Source organism: Lynx rufus, unplaced genomic scaffold (assembly GCF_022079265.1).
Source record: "Lynx rufus isolate CCGP_SWC_20201006 ecotype Redwood Valley unplaced genomic scaffold, mLynRuf1.p SCAF_2, whole genome shotgun sequence".
In the NCBI taxonomy this organism is placed as follows: domain Eukaryota; kingdom Metazoa; phylum Chordata; class Mammalia; order Carnivora; family Felidae; genus Lynx; species Lynx rufus.
The window spans coordinates 28,047,530-28,070,276 of record NW_025814834.1 but is presented as its reverse complement, the minus strand read 5'-3'; the positions used below and the strand labels follow the sequence as shown (position 1 = coordinate 28,070,276).

Genomic DNA, 22,747 nt, shown 5'->3' with positions numbered 1-22,747 from the left:
AAAGTAAAGGGGGGGGAGGGGATACATAGCATTGCATGTGCTGATTTTTTAAAAAAATATTTTATTTTTGGGGCGCCTGGGTGGCGCAGTCGGTTAAGCGTCCGACTTCAGCCAGGTCACGATCTCGCGGTCCGTGAGTTCGAGCCCCGCGTCGGGCTCTGGGCTGATGGCTCAGAGCCTGGAGCCTGTTTCCGATTCTGTGTCTCCCTCTCTCTCTGCCCCTCCCCCGTTCATGCTCTGTCTCTCTCTGTCCCAAAAAATAAATAAACGTTGAAAAAAAAAATTAAAAAAAAATATTTTATTTTCAAGTAATCTCCACACCCAAGGTGGGACTCAAACTCACAACCCCTAGATCAGGAGTCACATGCTATGCCACTGAGCCAGCCAGGTGCCCTGCACTTGATTTTTGAAGTGGATTAATGGAAAGTAGCAGTTACCTCCATTTATTCTTGTAGAAATGATTATAGAGGTATATAAGCTTGTATTTTCATCTAGAATCTGAGACCCAAAGTCACCTGAGATTGTAAACTTACTGTCATTTTATATCAGGTTCACCCTTTGCCTACTACTAAAAGTATATTCTTTCTTGTTTCAGAAAGGATTTAGGGAAGCCTTCAAAATAACACAATATAGCATGATAAAACACATTGAATATATGTGAGGAAAACGAGGAAAAGATAGAATACATATAGGAAATTATACAGAACCAAGATGAATTGAATCACAAAATGTATTCCATCAAATCCTAAACACCTCTGGAGATGGGCTGCAAATTTGGCTCTGAGCCACTGTGGGACACTTACGGATGGGAATCTCAGCATCCTAAAACAGTGTTTCCTAAGCCAATAACACAGGGACTCCTTTTTCATTGAAAATATTTTCTTGTAGATCCCTAGAATTGATTTTTTTTACTGCATATATGTATATGCAAAACTAGGTATATATATGCTCCTTATGCTGATAGCTCTTATACAACTAAAAAATAAATTTATAGACAAAATGACTAGAAACAAAACTATAAGATAATACATTACCCATTGACAACATTAACTAAATGTAACACATGATGTTTGCTTACATTCTTGCTGTTTTGAATTTAGCTTGCCTATTCTGGGTGTCATGTGAGAATTCATTTAGCACACCATTTTTCTGTTTTGTTAATATTGCATGCCTTGACATCATTTGTTTTTCATTTGGCCAATGAAAAAATCTGGATATTTTATTTTTTATTTTTTATTTATTTATTTTTTAAAAAATTTTTTTTTCAACGTTTTATTTATTTTTGGGACAGAGAGAGACAGAGCATGAACGGGGGAGGGGCAGAGAGAGAGGGAGACACAGAATCGGAAACAGGCTCCAGGCTCTGAGCCATCAGCCCAGAGCCCGACGCGGGGCTCGAACTCACGGAGCGCGAGATCATGACCTGGCTGAAGTCGGACGCTTAACCGACTGCGCCACCCAGGTGCCCCTAAAAAAATCTGGATATTTTAATAGGAGCTGGTCCTATTTACTGTTGTACACACAAATAGAAACATGGGCTATGAAATTTCTGTCAGTATTTGGTTATGAGACACATCCAGATAACAGGATTGTCAGAAATAGTCTAAGGCATTTGTGTTCTCATTTTGATGATCTAAAGAAAATGCAGTGAAACATTCTACCTTGTGGAAATTCACTTTATTGACATTTATTGGCCATGAACATTATGGGAGAAAGGACAGTAAAGGTGATTTCTGGGCATGGGGTTTGGGTGACAGGGTGCCCTTCAACAAATACAGACAGAGTCACAGATTTTCATGAGTTGAGTTTAAGATGTGTTAAATCTGAGATGCCTGTGGGACAGCCAGATAGAGATGTTATGGAGGCATTTAGCTGCATCTGCAGTTCAGGAGGGGTGTCTGGGCTAGAGAGAGAAATCTGAAACTCTTTAGCATTGTTATGGGCTAAAGTGTGTGTCCTTCTTTCCCTCAAATTCGTATGTTGTAGCACTGATCCCTAGTACCTCAGAACGTGACTGTGTTGGGAAAGAGGACCTTTAAAGAGCTAATTAAGGTTAAGTGAAGTGATGTTGGTGGACCCTAATCCAATCTGACTAGTGTTTTTTTTAAAGTTTATTTATTTTGAGGGGGGAGGGGCAGAGAGAGAGAGTGTGTATTAGAGCACTATCAAAGAGCACTATCAGTGCAGAGCCTGGCATGGAGCTTGAACCCACAAACCATGAGATCATGACCTGAGCCAAAATCAAGAGTCAGACGTCAGATGCTTCACCAACTGAGCCACCCAGGCGTCCCTGGACTAGTGTCTTTATAAGAAGAGGAAGTTGGGACACCTGTGCATGCACCGAGGAATGATCATGTCAAGAGGCTGCAAGAGGGTGGCCATTTATTTGCAAACAATGACAGAGGCCTCAGGAGAAAGTAACCCTTGCAGGCACCTTGATCTTGGACTTCCAACCTCCAGAACTGTGAGAAGTAAATTTCTGTTGTTTAAGTCACCTGATCTGTGGCATTTTGGTATGGCAGCCCTAGCAAACGAACAAGCATGTGTTGATAGTCGAAGCCATAGAATTTAAGAGGTCATAAACTAGAAGTATACAGTAAGAAGAAAAGTCTACCTCAGTGAGAAGTCTGTGGAATATTCAATACCTTTAACAGCTAAGTGGAGGAAAAGTGGCCCCCAAAAGACAATGGCAAGGATTATCTAGGAGGTGGTAGAAAAATCAGCACAGACTGATGGGAAACAAAGAGAAAGTTTCTAAAAAGGAGGGGGTACTACAGAGAGGACAAGGAAGACAAAGCCTGAAATTAATTTTAGCAAGTGGGAAGACCTCACGAATGCACCTTAAGAAGCATAAATCAGAATGATTCTGATAGAAGCCTTACTATAGAGGATTGAAGTTTGAAAGGGAGGTGAGGGAAGGGAGACAAAACTTTTTCAAGAATATTGATCATGAAATGAAGAATGCTCTAGAAAGTCTTGGCATAATTTTTAATGATTGCCTAATTGCCCATCATTTGACTATATTACTTTCATGTTATTTGTGTTCATTGGAAATTTGTTTCCTTTTTATTTATTACTGTTTTGAATAATTGTGAAAAACATATTTAGCTATACTTTGTACTCGACTCCGTTCCTTAGGCACGACTGATAGAATTGTAATTGTTGGATCAAGGAGTATGAACATTTTAAAGGCACTTGTTAGATCTGTCAAAGCATTTTCTAGGAGGGATATACCTATTTATGTTTTCATGTGCAGTGAATGTGAGTGCCACTTTCATTACTTCCTAGCCAGAACTGAATTTCATGATTTTTTAAAAATGTTTATTTATTTTTGAGAGAGAGAAGGAGAGGGAGCATGAGCAGGGGAGGGGCAGAGAGAGAGGGGGACACAGAATCTGAAGCAGGCTCCAGGTTCTGAACTGTCATCACAGAGCCTGACGCGGGGCTCGAACTCATGAAATGCAAGATCATGACCTGAGCTGAAGTCAGAAGCTCAACCCACTGAGCTACCCAGGTGCCCCTGAATTTCATGATTTTTAAAAATATCTTTGTGTTCCTACTAAAGAGAATCAGGGATCCTTACAGAACTAATTTTAGATCAAGGATAGTTCAAGATGAGTCTGGCATATTTTATTGGGTAAAAAAGTAAGGAAGTGCTCAAAAAGTGATGAAGGCATGTCAAATGTACACAGGAGCTGCTTGAAGGGGCTCTCACTGGGCAAATTAGGGACAACTTGACTATCAAAAAGAGTGGTGGCAGTAATGAATTATAACAGTGTAAAAAAAACACAAGTCTGTACTGATACTGTTAAAAGATAAACTGAGGCATATTAAAATTTCTAAGAGTTTATTTGAGCAGGAATGGGACATTGCCAAATGTGAAATGATGGGAAGCACTCCACCTACAGGAGCTAGGGGAAAGACTTGTAGAGGCAGAAGCAAAGCAAGAACATTATTTGACTGACCACATCTTAGGCGGTTGCATATTTAGGAAAGCCTAGGTGGCTGTTGGTGATTGGTTGTCCTTAGGTTTCAAATTCATAACTTTTGAGGCATTCTAGGCTTCGGTTTTGGTATACTTACAGAGGCTACTCAATCATTAGAACCATCTCATTCTGGGGCCTTCTAGGTTGGTTGAGCATCCCAGTCTTGATTTCTACTCAGGTCATGATCCCAGGGTCCTGGAATTGAGCCCTGAGTTCGGTTCTGCACTGGGGCCTGCTTGGGATTCTCTCTCTCACTTCATCAGCCCCTCCCCAACACACGGGCATTCTCTTTATCTCTCTAAAAAAAAAAAAGAAAAAAGTCTCAGACTAATGGCCTGATGGCCTCCTTGTTTAATGAATTGGACAATACGAATCAATATAAAAAAGAAGAAAAGGAAAAGTTATTTTCAGTACACATACAACTAATACATAATACAGGAAGGAATATAAGCATAGTACCATCATAATAATAGACTCAGAATCATAAATATGTGGGAGGTTTGTTAGAGGTCACACCCAATAGCTTGTGCCTTTTGACTCAGGTAGGTGAGATTCTCTGCTGAGATCAATAGTCAAGGTAATGGGGCAAAAGGAACGGTGTGATGTGGAACAGTAGTGACGGAGGGGAGAGGGGGCAGACTACCCACTCTGAGAATGATTGCCGAGGGACCCAGCTGAGGATGGTGATAGGGATTTCCCTGTAGTGGTATCAGCCTTCAGGTTTTGACGCCATTCTCCATCCGCTGAGGAGGGCAACTCGAGGAAAACTGGGTAGGGATTTGCCAAAACTCTTGAGGAAAGGGCCTGGAGAATTGAATTAAAATAGCACCTCACTTTGGGTTTCATTAACTTTCTGACCTTCCTGACAAGTCCCACGGTTGGGGTCAGCAGGTTTTGGCGTGTTGTCTTCAGCTAAGGGCACAACGCTCACAGCAGGACAAAAAGATGGATTAATGCTAGTCAGGCTGAGCAAGACCAGGCTTGGTAATTTTCTTGGCACCCAGTCTTGGCAACACACAACTTGAATGAAAACACTAGCTGTAGAGCTCCCATGACTTACTCTGGGTAAGGCGCTGTGCCAAAGGCTTTACGTGCCATGTTTTCCTTAATCTTCAAAAAAACTGTCCGTGAAGTGGGTATTGTTATCAGCCCCATTTTACAGTTAAGAGGGCAGGGGCCTAAGGAAGTTAGTAATTTGCTTAAGGTCACCTGGCCAGTTATTGACGGAGTCACTTAAGTGTGACAACAGTCGGCGCTCTCCTGAGTGTCAGTCCCTAGGAACGCTGAGCGCGGTAACATATTACGAGAGCCCATGTCATCGAACACATACGGTAACCGCGGTGGCCCAGCCAGCACTCGTCCGGTGACCCGACACGCGTGACGCTCACGCATGCAGTCGCCCTGCCTTCCTCTGGGAAGGAGGAGGCGGCCTAACCAGCCAAGCTGTCGAGGACGACTCTATCTGAACTCGACTCTTTTTGCCTGGGCGTCTGATCCAAACGTGGCGCGGACGGGAAGAAGAGGGCGGAGCCGGCGGCCGGGAGAATTGCGGATTGGAGAGAAGGAGGGACAGGGGGCGGAGCCTTCGGGGGAAGGGAGAAGCCGCATCAACCATGTAAGTGGCTTTGCTTCCTGCAGCAACCGCCGGCGGCCCGAGTACCCCCGTCGCTGCGCTCCGGAGCTGGCTTTCCGCGCCTGAACGGGGTGAAGCGGCGACCGGGGTGGAGGGTGGCCGGCGGGGCCCAGGCGGGAGGCGCAGGTAAGGGAGGGGGCCTGGCGCGCGGCCGGCTGGCGCTGAGAGTGAGGAAGAAGGCCGGTTTGGGGAGCTCCGGGGCCAGAGCCGAGGGGAAGGCTGAAGTGACGGCGAGAGCTGAAGCTTCACCACCGTGGCTGGAGGCCGGACTGTGGCCGAGGCTGGGCAACGAAGGGCAGAGAACCGGTACCCGCAGCAAGCCGGCTCCCCGATTCCCCGGTTGCCCCTGGTCTGGGAGCCGGGTGCGGCTGTTCTTGAAGAGGTTTCCTTGGAAACATTTGAAGTTCTCTTGCCCCTCTCTTGTCCCACGTCTCTCAGCTTATTTCGGAGGTGCACAGTCCCGTTCCTCCTCCCTCTCTGATGGATCAGCTCCTAGTCTGTGTGTCAGAGGTGCATCCGTAGACTGAAAAAGAAAGTTCTTGAGCTGCAGAAAACGACACCAGTAGTGGGTTTTCAAATATGAACAGACCTCTTTAAAAATATTTGTTTCTTCTACTTGAGTCCATCCCATTACTACCTATGTTTCAAAATCTCTTGAGGAGGAGACTTGATTTCCCATTTAGTATTTTACCTTTGCTTATAATGTTCCCAGCAAAAGGGTGAGGATGAAATGCGATGGATGTTTTTAGAGAATTAAGATATGTCCAATATAGAGATTATTTTTAAGATATTCAAGAAATATGAGAAATGCTAGAATTCTGTAGAAAGCAAGTTATTTATGTTTATCTGAGATGTGTAGGTATGTGTTAAATTATCATTTATTGATTCAGTGCATACTCTGTTTTAAAACCAGAGGTAGTGGTTTGGTTTTGCACTCTCTTACTTCAAACTTACTTGAATCTCCTTTTCTGCCACTCCAAAACTTTCATTCTATCAGGATTCAAAAATAACCTTAGTTGTTTGTTTGTTTGTTTTGGTTGGGTTTGGGCTTTTGAGAAAGATTGGGCAGGTCATCTGTTCTGTGGAGCAAAACAACTTTCCCTTTTTCTTTTCCTGTGGGCTCCCATTTTCTGCTTTCTGGGAAGAGTAATGTGGATCACGTTGTGGTCTTCCTTTAGTGTTTCTGTTGGCATGTTGGTCAAAAATTGAACAACAAAATCTTTGTTGATGGAAACTGACAATTCTAGTATTCAGCTGGCCTGCATTATTAGATATGTCTTGAGTATTTTTAAAAACTGTATTTAGAAATTATTCAGCTGATACTTGGATTTTTTCATCCACTATATTTTGAAATTGGCTAGTGGATCTGGCCTGTGTTCTACATGTAATACCTGATTAGCCTTCACATTGGCTTCATCACTGAGATAGCGTGTGGTGGGGTAGCCTTGAAATAAGAGGCAAAGTACTGGCATTTGGAAGGCCAGGTTAATATTTCTAATTGCCTGTCAGCAAGGAGGCCTAGTTTATATCCCAGACAGTAATTAAGCTGCCAGAGAATAAGAGTTGTAAGGCAGTTTTTTCAAGATCCTGGTGTCATTATGAAATTGTTAAGATTAGCTATGTGATTGTGTTTATGTTTCAGAGACTGCACTTGCTGAGCGTTTTCATGGTAATTTTTATGCTCACATCTCCAAAGCTTATTAATAGTTTTGTATATGGGTGACCCTCAGTAGTAACGCTGAGATTCTTCATGCAGATTGCTAACTCTGCTTCAGATGCTACTTATGTCACAGTAGAATGTGGACTGTTTTTCCAAGCCTGAGGGTGGTTGTTGCAATCACACAATCCTTTGTCTTTAGTACTCTTTTTTCTTCCCCTTTTTCCCCCTTCCCCCCCCCCCCCATTTTGAGTTGACACGAATTCGTTTAGCAGCTTGCTTCAGAATCTTTTATGCTGGAATATGGATTGTCATGATGATTTAGAATTGTTGACTATTCTCCCCAATAGAAGGTGGTATTAGAGACCCTTTCTGTCTCCCTCCATCTCCCTCACTCCCTCCCACCCTCTCCTCCTTTCTCCCTCCTTCCTCTCTCTTCTCCATCTCTCTCCTTCCTCCTTTTCCTCAACACTCCTTCCTCTTTTTCTTCCTCCTCTACTCCCCCCCCCCATACCAATAAACATTTATTGCCAAATCATGTTCAAGTCCATGGTTTCATTTTTGCTTTAATCAATTAAATTATTAATCAGGAATTTAGATAGGCTGGAATTGAAGTCTGTGAAGAGCTACAATAATAACTTCGATCTAAAGAGGAATTCTGGGATAAAATTTGGGGTGTAATTACAGTTCTACCACTGACTGACTAGTTGTGTGACCCTCAAGAAAGTCACTTTAGGTTCAGTGTGCACTGGTTGCCTCAAAGGCAAAGTGTAGTAAGGCCAGCTCTGTGCGCTTTCCAGGATTTTTGTAAAATTAAAACAAGGTGGTAGATACGATTTTGAAACTGAAAAGCGTTTTGTGGGAGTGTGATGTCCTTTGTAAGATATAAGGTAGATGACAAAAATCAAAAGTCATCTGTAGTACTTTAATGACTACAGTTATGCATAGTTCATGGTTGTCATTAATTTGAAGTGTTAATATGGCAGAAAAGAGACATCAGTGTTTTTCTCTACCCTCCATCTGGTGATGTGCTTACCTTTACTACTTTGGTTGAACTATCATTTTTGGTTATTTAAAAAAAAAAGCTCTTTAAGATCTTCATTTTAATGTCTATATGAGGTTATGCTTAAAAGGAGAAAAACCAGATTCATGTGCCTAGGAGGAGAGATGACAGGAACAGCTTGTTGATTTGAATAGTTCTTGAGGAGATGAGGCACAGTTTGAAGAAATCTTTGAGGTTGTACAGAAGTGTCATTAAGGGATGACTGTTTCATTTTCTTTTCTTGGAAATATTTATGTTTTATATTTTTAAAAGAAAAATTGAAATAAATTAAAAATTTTTTGAGGAATTAATATGGTTGTATAAAGCCAGTTCCTTATAACTTTAAACAGCTGTTGAGTTATCTCTTTTTCCAAAAAAATGTTAAAATGGAAAAGATATAAATTATGTGAAAATGCTTTTTATTTCTTTTTTCCTGCTTACATTTGTACCTTACCTCCAAATTACTAATAATTTTTATATTTTCTGTAGATTAAATAGCAATGTTGAAAATTAGATTGGCTGTGTAATCGTAGTTTCAGTTGTCTGACACCCTTCCTTATGATCTAGACTGCAGTGTTTTTAAGCCTTAATTTGCAATATATACTAAACTAGATTTATTTATTCTTTGGTTTCGGAGATCAGAGTTTTCAGAGTCAGATTTCCAGATATTTAGGTATGCTGTTTGGAATCAAATTTTGGTCTTCCTTAGGAACTCCTATCTTTTGTTTTTTAGACTCATGAAATGGCCACAGATGATAAGACTTCCCCAACATTGGACTCTGCTAATGATTTGCCTCGATCTCCTACTAGTCCTTCTCATCTCACACACTTTAAACCTTTGACTCCTGATCAGGACGAACCTCCTTTTAAATCAGCGTATAGTTCTTTTGTAAATCTCTTTCGATTTAACAAAGGTAAGACTTGTTCTTATGGATCAGAGAACCTGTAATTTTGATTTTCTAAAATTCTCTTGTTCAGCTCAGCTTTCATGCTGTGTCTTTGCAAGAATGTGAAATATCAACAAGGAGATAGCTTTAATCATCGGTCACTGGGGTTTGCTGCTCAAGAGAAGAAAGCTAGAATTTTCCCTGTAATCTTACTAGTTATTGGTAACTGAAGATCTGAATTGAAAAATAATGTTAAAAGGAGATCCCTCTTTGAAGGTAGCATTTTTTTTTTCCTTTCTTAATATGTTTCAACTTTCTTAAGTTCACAGAATGGACTTTGTTTTTATGGGGGTAAATAGCCAAAAGATTTTAATTAAAGCCATAAAACTAGAAGACTCAGCACCTGGGAGGAAAGATTCCTATTTTTCCAAAATTGAAACTGTCAGCAGGCTTTTTGACTTAAACCTGTTAGATTAAGATGTAAGTGTAATAATATCAAGTGAAAAGATACTTTTTACCTATTTATATAAGGAAATTTAACATCATGCAGGACTTTTATTTAATCAACAGTCTATTCCAAACAAATGCACTGCTCTCAAAACTTCCATTCCAGGATCAGGTCCAGGATTACATACTGCATATAGTTTTCATCTATCTTTTGTCTCCTATTCTCTGTCTTGTGAGATGGACATTTTTGTAGAGAACACACCAAATATTTTACAAAATGTTCCTTAATTGGGATCTTGCTTATTTTTATTTCTTTAATTAAAGTATAGCTGATGCCTAATGTTACATTAGTCTCAGGTGTACAACATAGTGATTTTGACAAGTCTATACATTATGCCCCGCTCCCCCAAGTGTAGCTGTCATCTGTCACCATACAGCTTTACTGCAGTACCATTGACTATATTCCCTATGCTGTATCTTTTATATCCATGACTTGTTCATTCCATAACTAGAAGGGAAAAAGTACTTTTTAAGTGAGCTCTTTTGAAGTAAGGTATTTTTTACCTGGAAGAAAAATTTTAAAAAATAGGGGCGCCTTGGGTGGCTCATTCAGTTAAACATCTGACTCTTGACTTTAGCCTAAGTCATGATCTCACGGTTCCTGAGTTGGAGCCCTGCGTTGGGCTCCGCACTGACAGCATGGAGTCTGCTTGGGATTCTCGCTTTCTCTGCTGGTGTTTTCTTTCTCTCTCTGTCACTCAAAATAAGTAAATAAACATTTAAAAAAAAATTTAAAAAAATATGGCCTATTATCTCTGCTTTATATTTGGCTGTATTATTTGAAATGCATTAGAAAGTAATCCCTCTTGTAAGGAACTTGAGGGTTAATAGTTTAATTAGTTCAGAAGAAATTTTAATAGTATTAACAGACTTTTTTTTTTTTAAAGTTTGTTTATTTATTCATTCATTCAGAGAGCAGGGGAGGGGCAGAGGAGAGAAGGAGAACGAGAATCCCAGCAGGCTCAGCACTGTCAGCACAGAGCCTGACAGGGGGCTTGATCCCATGAACTCGTGAGATCATGACCTGAGCCAAAACCAAGAGTTGGAACTGACTGAGCCAACCCAGGTGCTCCAGTATTAACTGACTTTTATTAGTAGTCAATTTAAAGTTCTATGAAATCTCCTCCTGTTAGTCCATTTTTAAGGTAATGACTTTTTAGAAAAATTTTATTGTTTGCTTTTAGATTTACAGAAAAATTGGGAAGATGGTACCGGATTCTCATATACCCCCACACCCAGTTTTCCCTGTTATTAACATCTCACGTTAGTATAGTGCACTTATTACAATTAATGAACCATTATTGACACAGTATTATAAACTAAAGTATGTGTTGTATTCATTCTTCAGTTTCTACCTAAAGTCCTTTTTCTGTTCCAGGATCTCATGTGGGATTACACATTATATTTAGTCATCATAAGACAATAATCTTTTTGTTTATTCAGCAAATGTTTATTGAGTACCTATTATCCACTATTGCACTGTTTTAATAGTGCATGGGATCTATCCCATAAACAAAGCAGATAAAAAAAATTTTCGCCTTTGTGTGAAGCTTACATTCTATTTCCTTTAATGTGCTCAAGGTATTTCTAATGAAAAAGTGAAACAAACTGAAGATCACATGCCAAGGAAGAAATATTGGCCCATAATTTTGCCACTTTCTTGAATATCTTTTTTTTAAGCTAATTTTTAGTTATGCATATATTACATATATACATTATCTTCAGAACAGTTTTATCTATTCCTTCTCTTTGCTGAACTCTGAGTCTTAGTTTTGCAAATAATGCCAAGCTTTCCTTTGCTACAGAGAGAGTGGAAGGGGGCCAGGGAGAGCAGCCGTCTCTAAGTGGAAGTTGGACCAGCCCTCAGCTCCCTTCAAGAACACAGTCTGTGAGGTCACCTACACCTTATAAAAAACAGCTTAATGAGGAACTCCAGCGGCGATCTTCAGCAGTATTAGGTGAGACAGTGTTCTTATTTCATTCATTTCTGTGTGTTAGATTTTTCCAGACATTGTGTTTCCCAGGTTATTTAGTAACTTAACTTTTCTGCTGTTTGGAATAGTCAGGTGCTCTTCAGAATTCATGAAACTGTTACCTAGATAGTGAAAGAATTTGTTGATACCTAAAAAAAAAAATTCTTAAGCATTTTGTTAAATTTTAACTTAGGCCAAGCACAGATATCTTGACTGTTTTTTTGATTACTTACTTGCTTGGGTTTCAGAAGAGAACAGTTTGCAACATCCCCAGGAGAATACAGGTTAGTTTCAACTTTGTGAATTAATTCTGCATCTGTTCTTGGGATGGCTAGTGTAATGTGGTGTGCATGCCTCTGGCTGCAGAACTCTCAACTCCGTTAGTGGGCTGCCCCTTGCTCTTGTCCTTCTGTCCTTGTTGGGATGCGGACTGTCATTGTGGCTGGATAAGCTGAGCTCTTGCCTGTTTGTTCTCTGTCCTGGTCTACTGTAGTCATCTCCTTCATTTTCATGCTTTTCTGATGAGTATAGGCTGGGGATCAGTGTCTGAATGAGAGACTAGACAAAGTCAGTTCTATGTTAGATTCTATGTTAGAGTTCTATGTTAGTCAGTTTCTGTTAGATTATTAAACTCAGCCCAGTGGCTTGCCCAGCTCAAGGGGGCAAAAGAAAGGCAGTGAGAGGTGACATAATAGAGGGGGCAGCATTGGAAGTCAAGTGTCCCTGAACACCAGATCTTGTCTTGTCTGGCCAGTCTTCCCCGTGAGATCCTCCAGTGAAAAGTGGGCAGGCACAGGTAATGGTGGTTGGCGAGAGAGCTCTTCTAGCTAGTTCAGACTCAGTTTACGACCTCCTAAGGACTGGAGTGGGGCGGGCTGCATCACCACTGCAGGTTTCCCAGAGCAGTGAGCCTCTGCCTGGGTTACATCAGCCATTTGGAAGGAAGAATCAGAAGGTGGGAAGTGGGGGAGAGAGAAAGGAGGCCATCCTTACTTTACCCTTTAAGCTCAGTAAGCTCCTTTGCTTTTGAACCTGACCTCTGGCAACACTACTGTTTTTGTGGAGGGGTCTGACTAAATCCTATGCTGAATTAAGCATAGAATTTCTTTATTTGTCAAATTGAGGAGTTGGGCTAGAATCTAATCTCTTAGGGGTTACAAACTGACAGCCTACCACACCTTGTTGTGGTGTTTTGATGAACTTGAATTTAAATATCACAAGGTGGAGCTTGTAATGTCTAGTTTGCTGCAATCCCCACTACTCCTTACTTTCTTTCAACTCCGTTTGATTCTTTGATTCTGCCTTAGCTGCTAGAAGCATTTAAGCTTCAGAAGCCTGAGACTGACCGATCAAGTTCATTTTTCTTTCTTTCTCTCTTTTTTTTAAATGTTTGCTTATTTTTGAGAGAGAGAGAGAGAGGGAGAAAACGAACATGAGCGGGGAGGGGCAGAGAGAGTGGGGGCCAGACGATCTGAAGCGGGATCTGCACTGATAGCAGAGAGCCCCATGTGGGGCTTGGGCTCACGAACTGTGAGATCATGCCCTGATTTGAAGTTGGACACTTCACCAACTGAGCCACCCAAGTGCCCTCAAGTTCCTTTTTCTAACAAAAGGCTGCAATTCCACAATTTACTTGCTATGTGACTTTAGGAAAGTCATTTAATTATGCAGTATCCATTTTACAGGAGAAACAACTAAGGTTATTTAGGGCAGAGTGCTAGACCAGATTTCCTCTCAGATCTCTGTCACCTCCATCGGATACCTGTGATTCTGTTGGTTCCAGGAACAGTGCCGCTCTTCCTTCTCCAGTGAATGATGCTATTAGTACTCTCTTATACCTCTAAGCAGCTAGAAGGGGCTTCACGATTATTTGTTGTCCCTGCATGGGAGCACAGCTATTGGAATTCTAACAGCTTCGTCTGCCTCTTTTTTCAACTCAAATTACGGAGAGTTGCTTTTTATTATATTGTGATATTCAAAATTTTGGTCATTCTAATACTTGTGCCTTTTATTCTAGTAACAACACATCTGAGTTATCTGCTGAAATTAGGGTAATACTATTTATAGAAAGGTAAAGTTTTTAAGTTTTCTAACAGGTACAGTTTCAATAATCACTTCTGTGATTCAGTTGTCTTTGGAGTTCTTTGTCAGTTTAGAGGCCAACCTCTCATTTCTTGGTAATCCTTTCTGTCCCATCCAGCCCAGACAAAGAACAGCTAAGGCAACTAGCAAATAAGTGAGTTTGAGAAGATTTAAGGTGGTGTATTTTCCATCCTGATCTGCCATAGGTTATTAGGTTAATGAGTTTAAACTAACAGAGATGTCAGCCTTTCTGTCAAGCCACCTTCGCTTGACTTAGGTTTTGTAACTGCCAGAGCCAGGAATAGGTGGTAGCTTCAGTGGTGATCTGGCTGCAAAATGAAATAACATGACAGCTTTGGTGGGCACACCCGTTTTGGCTACAAAACTGAATTTGGGTTTGTTTTACTGTTGATAGGACTGGCATAAGTATTGCTATTTAAAGTGTAAGTGATCCCTTCCAGTTGGAGATGCAGGGTTAAGGAGGTGGCAGGAAAGGGTAGGATTGGAGTTCTAGCAATTCTTTGGCATTTTTATCTGTTTAGACTTGATGGAGGGACTTTTGTGGGTAAGTTACCACCCTGGATGTTCTGAACTCTGTCAGAGTCTTTGGGGGCTGGGTTATTAAACTTTCTGATCATCTGCTCAATGAGGCTTAGGTGGTTTGTGTGTAGACTGAACTGGACTGTTGCTTACTGTTTGACTATAGAGGCTAAGCTAGGTTAACTCACAGAGATTGCCTTTTCTTCTGCTAAATTTCTAGCCGGTATTGATTATGGCTTGGGACCAAAGAGCCCAATAAATCATTAATGGATTTTGGGGCCATTTAAGCAGTACATCTGGCAGAGGCCTCAAAACTCTCAGTGGTCTTATTAGACAGTGCTTGTATTAGGTAGCCCTTACTTGCCTGTGAAGCAATGTTTTACATGGTAGTAAGAAATATTTCCAACAGCCTCTTACCTTTATAAAGACTAGTTTTTTTTTTTTGTTTTTTTTTTTAATGTTTGTTTATTTTTGAGAGAGAGGGAGTCAGAGCACGAGCGGGGAAGGGGCAGAGGGAGAGGGAGACACAGAATCAAAAGCTGGCTCCAGGCTCTGAGCTGTCAGCACAGAGCCCGACATGGGGCTTGAACTCATGTACCGTGAGATCATGACCTGAGCCGAAGTTGGATGCTTAACCGACTGAGCCACCTAGGCACCCCCTATAAAGATTAGTTTTAACTCTCAATCCATATCACTGGCTGGGAGAACATAAATTTATGTTAATAGTAAAAGGCACTATACATCACATATATATCTTCATATATGCCTTGTTTTTGCATAGACAGTAAGGACTAATAACAAGGTTGCTTTTTTTTTTTTTTTTTTTTTTTTTTTTTTTTGGTAAATCTGACTCAGACACAAGAAGGAAAGCAGAGCCTGCCTTTGGAGGTCATGACCCTCGTACAGCTGTTCAGCTTCGAAGCCTCAGCACAGTATTAAAACGCCTCAAGGAAATCATGGAGGGGAAAAGCCAGGTACTTGAGAAGATCGTTTATCAAATATTTCTATGGGCCTCATGCCATACTCACTAAAACTGGCATAATGCCGCCTGAAAGAATGTCCAGTTAGTACTTCCTTCAGCTATGAATATGTATTTTTACGTGTAAATTCTTAATTTTATAAATTTTTTTCTCCTTTATGGTTAGTGCTTTTTGTTTTAAGTTAGTGCTTTTCTGTTTAAGAGGTATTTATTTAGCCCACCGTCAGCGAATAGTCTTCCATAGTTTCTTCAAGAAACTTCATTATTCATGTGAAGTTTTGGGGTCAAGCTTTATTTTTTTCTCATGGATGTCTAGAGGGACCCAGCACCAATTTTGGTTTTGAAAGACCATTCTTCACTGATGGCATTATAAATCTTGTCACGAGTCCACATAACATGTGTGCGGGTGTACCAGGGCTCTCTTTTCTGTTATATAGCTCCTGTTTTTTTCTATCCTTGAACTGATTTTCTGTCTAAAATTACCATAGTTTCAGAATAAATTTTGATGGCTGGTAATGTAAGTCCTTCAACTTTGTTTTTGTTTCAGATTGCCTTGGTCATTTTGGCCATTTCCATTCCCACATGAATTCTCGAAATGGTTTGTCAGTTTCTGCAAAAGAAACCTCGTAGGGTATTGATTAGCACTATATTTGTCATTGCATCTTTTCATATTTTCGATTTCGCATATTTTTATTGTTATAGGATAGCGACCTGAAGCAATACTGGATGCCAGACAGCCAATGTAAAGAGTGCTACGACTGTAGTGAGAAATTTACAACCTTTAGGCGCAGACACCATTGCCGCTTGTGTGGGCAGATTTTTTGCAGTCGTTGCTGTAATCAAGAAATCCCTGGAAAATTTATGGGCTATACGGGTAAATGCATTTCATTGAAAGTTTTACAGTTTTTAAAGATCCTAACTGTAAGTCGTTATAATACAGGACCAATGTGAAGCCAGTTTTTATTTTGGAGCTTCATGTGTGAGACATGGGGGACACAAGTGAGGGAGATACAGCTTTGTTTTAAAGGACTTTACAGTCAAAAAATAAAGTAGGTGGACATGTTCATAAATAACTAGGGTAAAAGATAGTGTGCCATAGGTGCTAGCAAAGACCATAGGAGTGTTAATATTTGTTAGACAAGATGGTTAGGAGACATTACTAATGTATATTACCACGAGAGTTTTCATTTTACAAAGTGCAGATCTTCCTTGAGTTGTATGATACTGTGCTTTAGAAAATTGCATCTTACTCATGTTCTTTCATGAGTTGTAGCAATATGGAGATTTAAAATTATATGTTGAAGCAGAAAAAAATAATGATGTGTGGATTTATACAGTGATTTGGGAGTGCAAGGTGGACAGAAGTTTCCAAAAAGAGAAACCCTCTCGGCGTCTCTCAAATTATTTTTGTTACCATGCAGATCTTCCTCTTAGCTTTACTCATTTTTTTCCCCATCACTAAACTGCTACAGATTTCAGAGTTCAGTTGTCTCTCATCAGGATTATGGCTATAGCCTTTAAAAGATTTTTTTTTTACCTTTAGTTTTTTGCTTTGTCTAATTCCTTTTCCACATTCTGGTCATTATTCTTTGTTAAATGCTAATTTGATCATGTCAGGATATTCCCCTGCCTGAAACCCTTTCAGAGCGACCATTACCCTTAGGATAAAATCCAGTCTTGTTAATATGGTTGGTGTGTCAGTTTCCCAGGGCTGCCATAACAAAATACCACAAACTGAGTAGCTTACAACAACAGAAATTTACTTTCTCACAGTTCTGGAGGCCAGAACTACCATAATGGTTCTCACTCCACAGGTCAGGGAACTAATGTAGAGATTCTGCCATTTGCTGAGTATGTTTATTCCAACTATATATTTGAGAACTGAGGAATAATGACAGAATAACCACTGAACCCACTAGAAGATGGATCTCAGCTAAAATGCTGTTGATCATCTGACCTCTGTAAGCTCCTACTCTGACTGGCAGACTACAGTAAAATGTTGGGTCCCTTGGAATTTGTGTCACTTAAGAGCCAAAGTCCAGTAACTTCCCCAAAGTTTGACTGTTAACCTTTTTCTCAATGCACAGTCACCCTGATAAAAGGCTGTAGGTCCCTTTGGGGAAGGCTGTATACATTTTTGGCAGTGTAGTGGAGTTCTTCCTCAAGGGGACCCAGCCTTCCTGCTTCATTCATGGAATTCTAGGTCTATAAATGGCTCAAGTCTGAGAATTGAGGGGCCATGACTGTTTTTGATTTAAGTTAGACTACTGTCCACTTGATCTAGAGTTCTTCTACAAATCAAGTAAGAATTTAGTGGACTGCCCATTGAATTCGCTTCTAGGAACACCATGATCAATGCCACAGGTCACTATAAGTCAGACTATTCTGATTGCTGCTTTGACTCTACTGTCTATTGTGGTATGCATGTCCACCTTGTCTTTGGCGATGAAGTGCCATCACTTGGCCCCCGCCACCCTGGGATCTAATGGTCTCCGTTGCATTTAGGTTTTCCAATTCAGTGGCAGCAGTTTTCCCACTGTAATTTCTGACCTACAGAGAACAGTGACCACAGAGCTCTACAGGGATGCTGGGGCTCCCCTCACAAATTTATTTCTCATGGTCATGAAAGGCATAGGCTCCAGATCCTCCTGGGTGAGTGAGCAGATCTTGCTCACTCTTGACATTATAATCCTCTCTTGACATTATAATCTTCCTATTTCTTTGCATCCCTTCCTTCATTGTATACCAGGGCAGTTCTGGCCTTTCAGCTTCTTTTAGTATAGGCTGCTTTTGGTCCATGTTTCAGCCAGGCAACCAACCAACCAACCAACCAACCAGACTCTTAGAGCCCTTTTTTTTACCCCTCAAGCTATGATATTCCATCCAGAATCTTTGCTTAGTGGGCTCATATCAAAAATCAGCTTGGTCCTACTTTATGTTCTTTCCACTATTCTATATCTTTGATGTGTGCTTCCACACGTATTCCCTGAGTTTCTGTCCCTGTAAGTTTGAAAAATCATGTAGTTCTTTTGGAGTGTAGTGCACCTTCTCATGGGTCACACTATACCTTACCTTTCGGGGCTTGTGGGGACTTGAGTCATGTGATAACTCTAGAAGCAAAGAGGGTAGTGGGAGTGGGTCCTGAGGAGAATAAGCAGTATTTGGTAAGGTAGCAAACTCAGGCCATTTTGGATTTCTCAGGCAAAGCAGGGTTAATCTCTGACAGGGTGCGAAGGCTAAGAAAGGCAAAGAAGACTCAGCAGAATTTGGGGGTTTAGTGTCCCCCGCTTCATCAGGATCTTTTCATATATCCCCATTCTACTTTTCAGGATTCCATTCCTTCCTAATCAGTGCCCTTATTTTAGTAGCAGTCATACTACAAGATTAATAATTCAGTGTGCGTTGTAATTTAGCCACTTGCAGGATGAAACTCTTAGTTTGATTTTCAGCTCTTTTGCTATAGGAGATAGTGGTTTCTTTCAGGGAAGACATAGGAACTTCTAGGTAATTTGTACAGTTCTTGACCTGGGAATTTGACTTCCTGAGGTCATCCTTTTCTTTCCCCCACTTTGTCTAGTGCAGTTAGGAGCAACCAGTCTATCTCATTATACCTGCTAAATTGACAAAAATCTTTTAAGATAGGAGGCCCACCCACTTTATGGAGGGTAATCTTAATGTCAACAGATTGTGTACGTTAATCATATCTATAAAAACCCTTCGCAGCAACAACTAGACTACTATTTGACCAAACATAAAGTTGACACATAAAATTAACCAACCCATTGCGAATGGGATAAGACATGCTGGATGCAATTGTATGTTGTAGTTGTGAATAAACGTAAAAGTACCCGGAATAATGTATGGCACATGGGAAGGGATGAATGAATATCGAACAGTTATTGGTGTAGTAGCAGTAATATCTCTGTATCTGTCTTGTAACTTCTTCATTAGATGTGCCTTTCACCGCAGCCGACAGTTCTTTGGTGGGAGAGCTGTCTCGTCGATCTTTGTATCCCATCACATAACACAGGCATGTGTTCAGCAGGCACTTGCTGACGAAGATTCTTCATGAAATGAAAACTTTCAAGTTCAGGCTTGGCTGAACTGTGTTGGTCTGGTCATTTTTATTCTGATCGCTGACTGGTTAAGGGAGCTCTCCTTAGAGTAAGAAACAAACCAAGCCTTTGTTGTGGGAACTTAAAGACCTTTCTGCAGGATGTGATTTCACTTCCTTACTGCAATTCTACTTTGGTCAGCTGATGGTGGTATGTCCTAACACTGTCATTTATCCCAGACTGGAGGTCACTTTTTGTAGTCCTGTTTGCAGTGGATATATTTTTCTTTAGTTTTAATGCAACAAGTGGTATATAATTTTGCTTAAAATATATGCATAACTTAACAAAAACTGAGCACTACATAGTTGTAGTGTTAAAATGAAAAAAACCTAAAACACCATTTATTAATGTTTATTTATTTTTGAGGCAGGGAGAGAGCATGAGTGGGGGAGGGACAGAGAGAGAGGGTGGTACAAAATCTGAAGCAGGTTCCAGGCCCTGAGCTGACAGCACAGAGCCTGATGCGTGTCTTGAACTCACAAACCATGAGATCATGACCTGAGCCGAAGTCGGCCGCTTGACTGACTGAACCATCCAGGTGCCTCATAAAACACCATTTACTATACTTGGTAGTAATTATGGTAAAAACAGAGTACAGGTGCTTTTAAGAAATCTTCTGTTCCATGTCACTTCAGTTTTCTAATGCTAATGGTAAAAAAAATTAAGGTAGAATTGTTAAATAACATGTTATTTGTGAAGTTTAGTTATCTGACTTTTTTTTTTTTTTAGTACACTAAACTGTTACAAAATCAATCACATGAATAGTGGTTACAGAAAATCAGGGTAGAAATGAAAACATATTTGGGTGGGGCTGTGTTCTAAAAAAATTTACAATGTACGAGAGTATTAAATTACCTTGTTTGTTCTCTGAAGAATATTTCATTTCCATACTAACGTTCATTATAAGAATTTCTGTAATAGTTTCACCTATGTGCTTCATACTGTGTGTAAGCCCATTTTCTGTTTGTTTTTACAATGGTGCCCCCTTGTGGAGGCCCCTCTTAGGACTTCACAATGGAGACCTCCGTAATGCTTTCCTCTTTTCCTCTTTTCTTGCCGAGGAAAAATATGTTGTTTTCATTTGTATTGGTTATTTACTCTATTTGAATTTTTTTTTCCTTGAGCCTACTGCCCCTTGTTTCACTTTTAGAATCTTGAAAAATACATTTTTTTTTTTGAAAAATACTCTTTTTTTTTTAAGTTTATTTGTTTTTGACAGAGACAGAGTGCGAGCATGAGCTGGGGAGGCGCAGAGAGAGAGGGAGACACAGAATCTAAAGCAGGCTCCAGGCTTCGAGCTGTCAGCACAGAGCCTGACGCGGGGCTCAAACTCACGAACTGCGAGATCATGACCTGGGCCAAAGTCGGACGCTTAACCAACTGAGCCACCCAGGCGCCCCGAAAAATACTCTTTTAAAAATAGAGTTTTCTAGTATCAGAGTGCTATTTTCTTAACTCATTAATAAATATTTGAGGTAATTTGGATGTGTGGGTGAATTTATCATAATGATGGTTTTTAAAATATATAAATGAGCCAACAAAATTATTTTGCATTTTTAAAACCTCTTTTTTGGTGGTCTTTACTTGAAGACGTTTTCCTGTTACTCGAGTAACTGTTAACCCAAGAATTTAATGTGTTGTGTTAAATTGTTATTGTTATCTTTTGAGTTAATTTTCTTTTTTTGTTTTCCCTCTTAGGGGACCTCCGAGCTTGCACATACTGTAGGAAAATAGCCTTAAGTTATGCTCATTCCACAGACAGTAATTCCATTGGGGAAGACTTGAATGCTCTTTCAGATTCTGCTTCCTCTGTGTCTGTACTTGATCCAAATGAACCTCGAACACCTGTTGGAAGTAGAAAAGCCAGCCGCAACATATTTTTGGAGGATGATTTTGCTTGGCAAAGGTACTATCACTTAACTACAGTTTTATTTATATTTGAGAGCTACAGATAGTCTTGTGACCCATGAGAGCCTTCAGTTAATATTTATCTTCTTTTATTATTTCCTACAAATTCCCCACCTTTTTCTTTGGCTTTCTTCAAAAGGATCACAGAATGTTTATCGTGATTATATTGACTAATTAGGATGTAAGCTCTGCAAGAGGAGAGACTTTGTATCATTCTTGCTCACTGTTCTACCCACTGGCAAGGTGTATATATGATCTTGATAATATTTCTTGAATAGGCAACAGAAGTTATTGGGATTAATGATTTCTTTTTGTTTTTAAGTTTATTTATTTTGAGAGAGGGAGAGGGGGAGAGAGCACGAGCCGGGGAGAGGGAGAGAGAGAGAATCCCAAGCAGGCTCCGTGTTGTCATAAATCTTGAGATCATGACCTGAGCTCAGATCAGAAGTCAGGTGCTTAACCAACTGAACCACCCAGACGCGCCCTGAGATTAATTTCTAATGTAGCTTTCTTAGAGAAAGAGAATGCTCTTAAGGTTTGTTTTTATAGTATGTGTAAATGGAATTATATTGCCTTCCTAAGGAACATTTCATGTTTTTCCATAGGTCTAAATATGCTACATCGTCTGCTAGTGAAGGATGTTTTTAACTTTTAGGAGTTACCTGGAATTGTTTGAATTAGAATCATAAATTCATCAGTTTCTGATTGTTTTTTGTTAGCTAAGTTATATTATGCGTAACAGTAAATCTGGCCATGTCAAATAGCTTAGAGTTTTAATTAACTTCTTTCTTACAAGTTATTCTGTCAATCACCCCTTAAAGGTATGAGGAATTAATACATAACTATTGAAGTTAAACAGAAGTCAAGAATTACTATGTTATAGCTACATTCTATGTGTATGAATCTTAGGGACATAATGTGGAGCACAAAAGAAAGGCCCATATATAACAGTGATTATTTATGAGGTTCAAGAATATACAAAACCACACTGTCTAGGTATACAAACGTGGTAAACTTAAAGAAAAGGAACAAAATGCTATATACAAAATTTACAACCATAGTTTCATTCAGAGCCCAGAGGGAAACGGGATTGGGTAGGGGAATATAAGCATCTCGGAGTCAGTGCTAATGGTGCATTATTATTTATGGCATCATGATTCTTTATACATTACATGTATTTTATAAATTTTAAAGATTGATTCTGCATTTAATAGAACAATAAAAAATGTAGGAATTCTTAGTTCTTGCTTACATTAGCTAGTAATGCCTTTTAGTTGTACCTGGCCCTATTGTGTGAGCCCAGAATTGGCAAGTATCATCTAATAAACCAGATTTTGAAAGCTTCTTGAGAGATGTAGGATTAATGTCAAAGGTAGAATAATTTTAGTTCTGTGCTGATTGATGTTCATTCTCTTTTTGGTTTTCCCATCTCTGAGAT

The 22,747-nt window shown here is 40.0% G+C and overlaps 1 protein-coding gene across 4 annotated transcripts in view; it reads left to right on the top strand.

Moving 5' to 3' along the window:
- Nucleotides 1-5,656: 5,656 nt before the first annotated feature.
- The window catches only part of PIKFYVE (phosphoinositide kinase, FYVE-type zinc finger containing), an 80,922-nt gene continuing 63,831 nt past the window's right edge, over nt 5,657-22,747 (top strand). For 3 of the 4 annotated variants that reach the window (XM_047082837.1, XM_047082836.1, XM_047082839.1), the window contains exons 1-7: nt 5,657-5,745; nt 9,052-9,232; nt 11,518-11,670; nt 11,934-11,969; nt 15,163-15,281; nt 15,989-16,160; nt 21,100-21,307. In XM_047082837.1, the coding sequence (XP_046938793.1) occupies nt 9,061-9,232; nt 11,518-11,670; nt 11,934-11,969; nt 15,163-15,281; nt 15,989-16,160; nt 21,100-21,307 (860 nt within the window). In that variant the 5' untranslated portion in view covers nt 5,657-5,745; nt 9,052-9,060. The remainder of the gene's footprint in view (nt 5,746-9,051; nt 9,233-11,517; nt 11,671-11,933; nt 11,970-15,162; nt 15,282-15,988; nt 16,161-21,099; nt 21,308-22,747) is intronic. The other variant, XM_047082838.1, reaches the window with a different exon arrangement.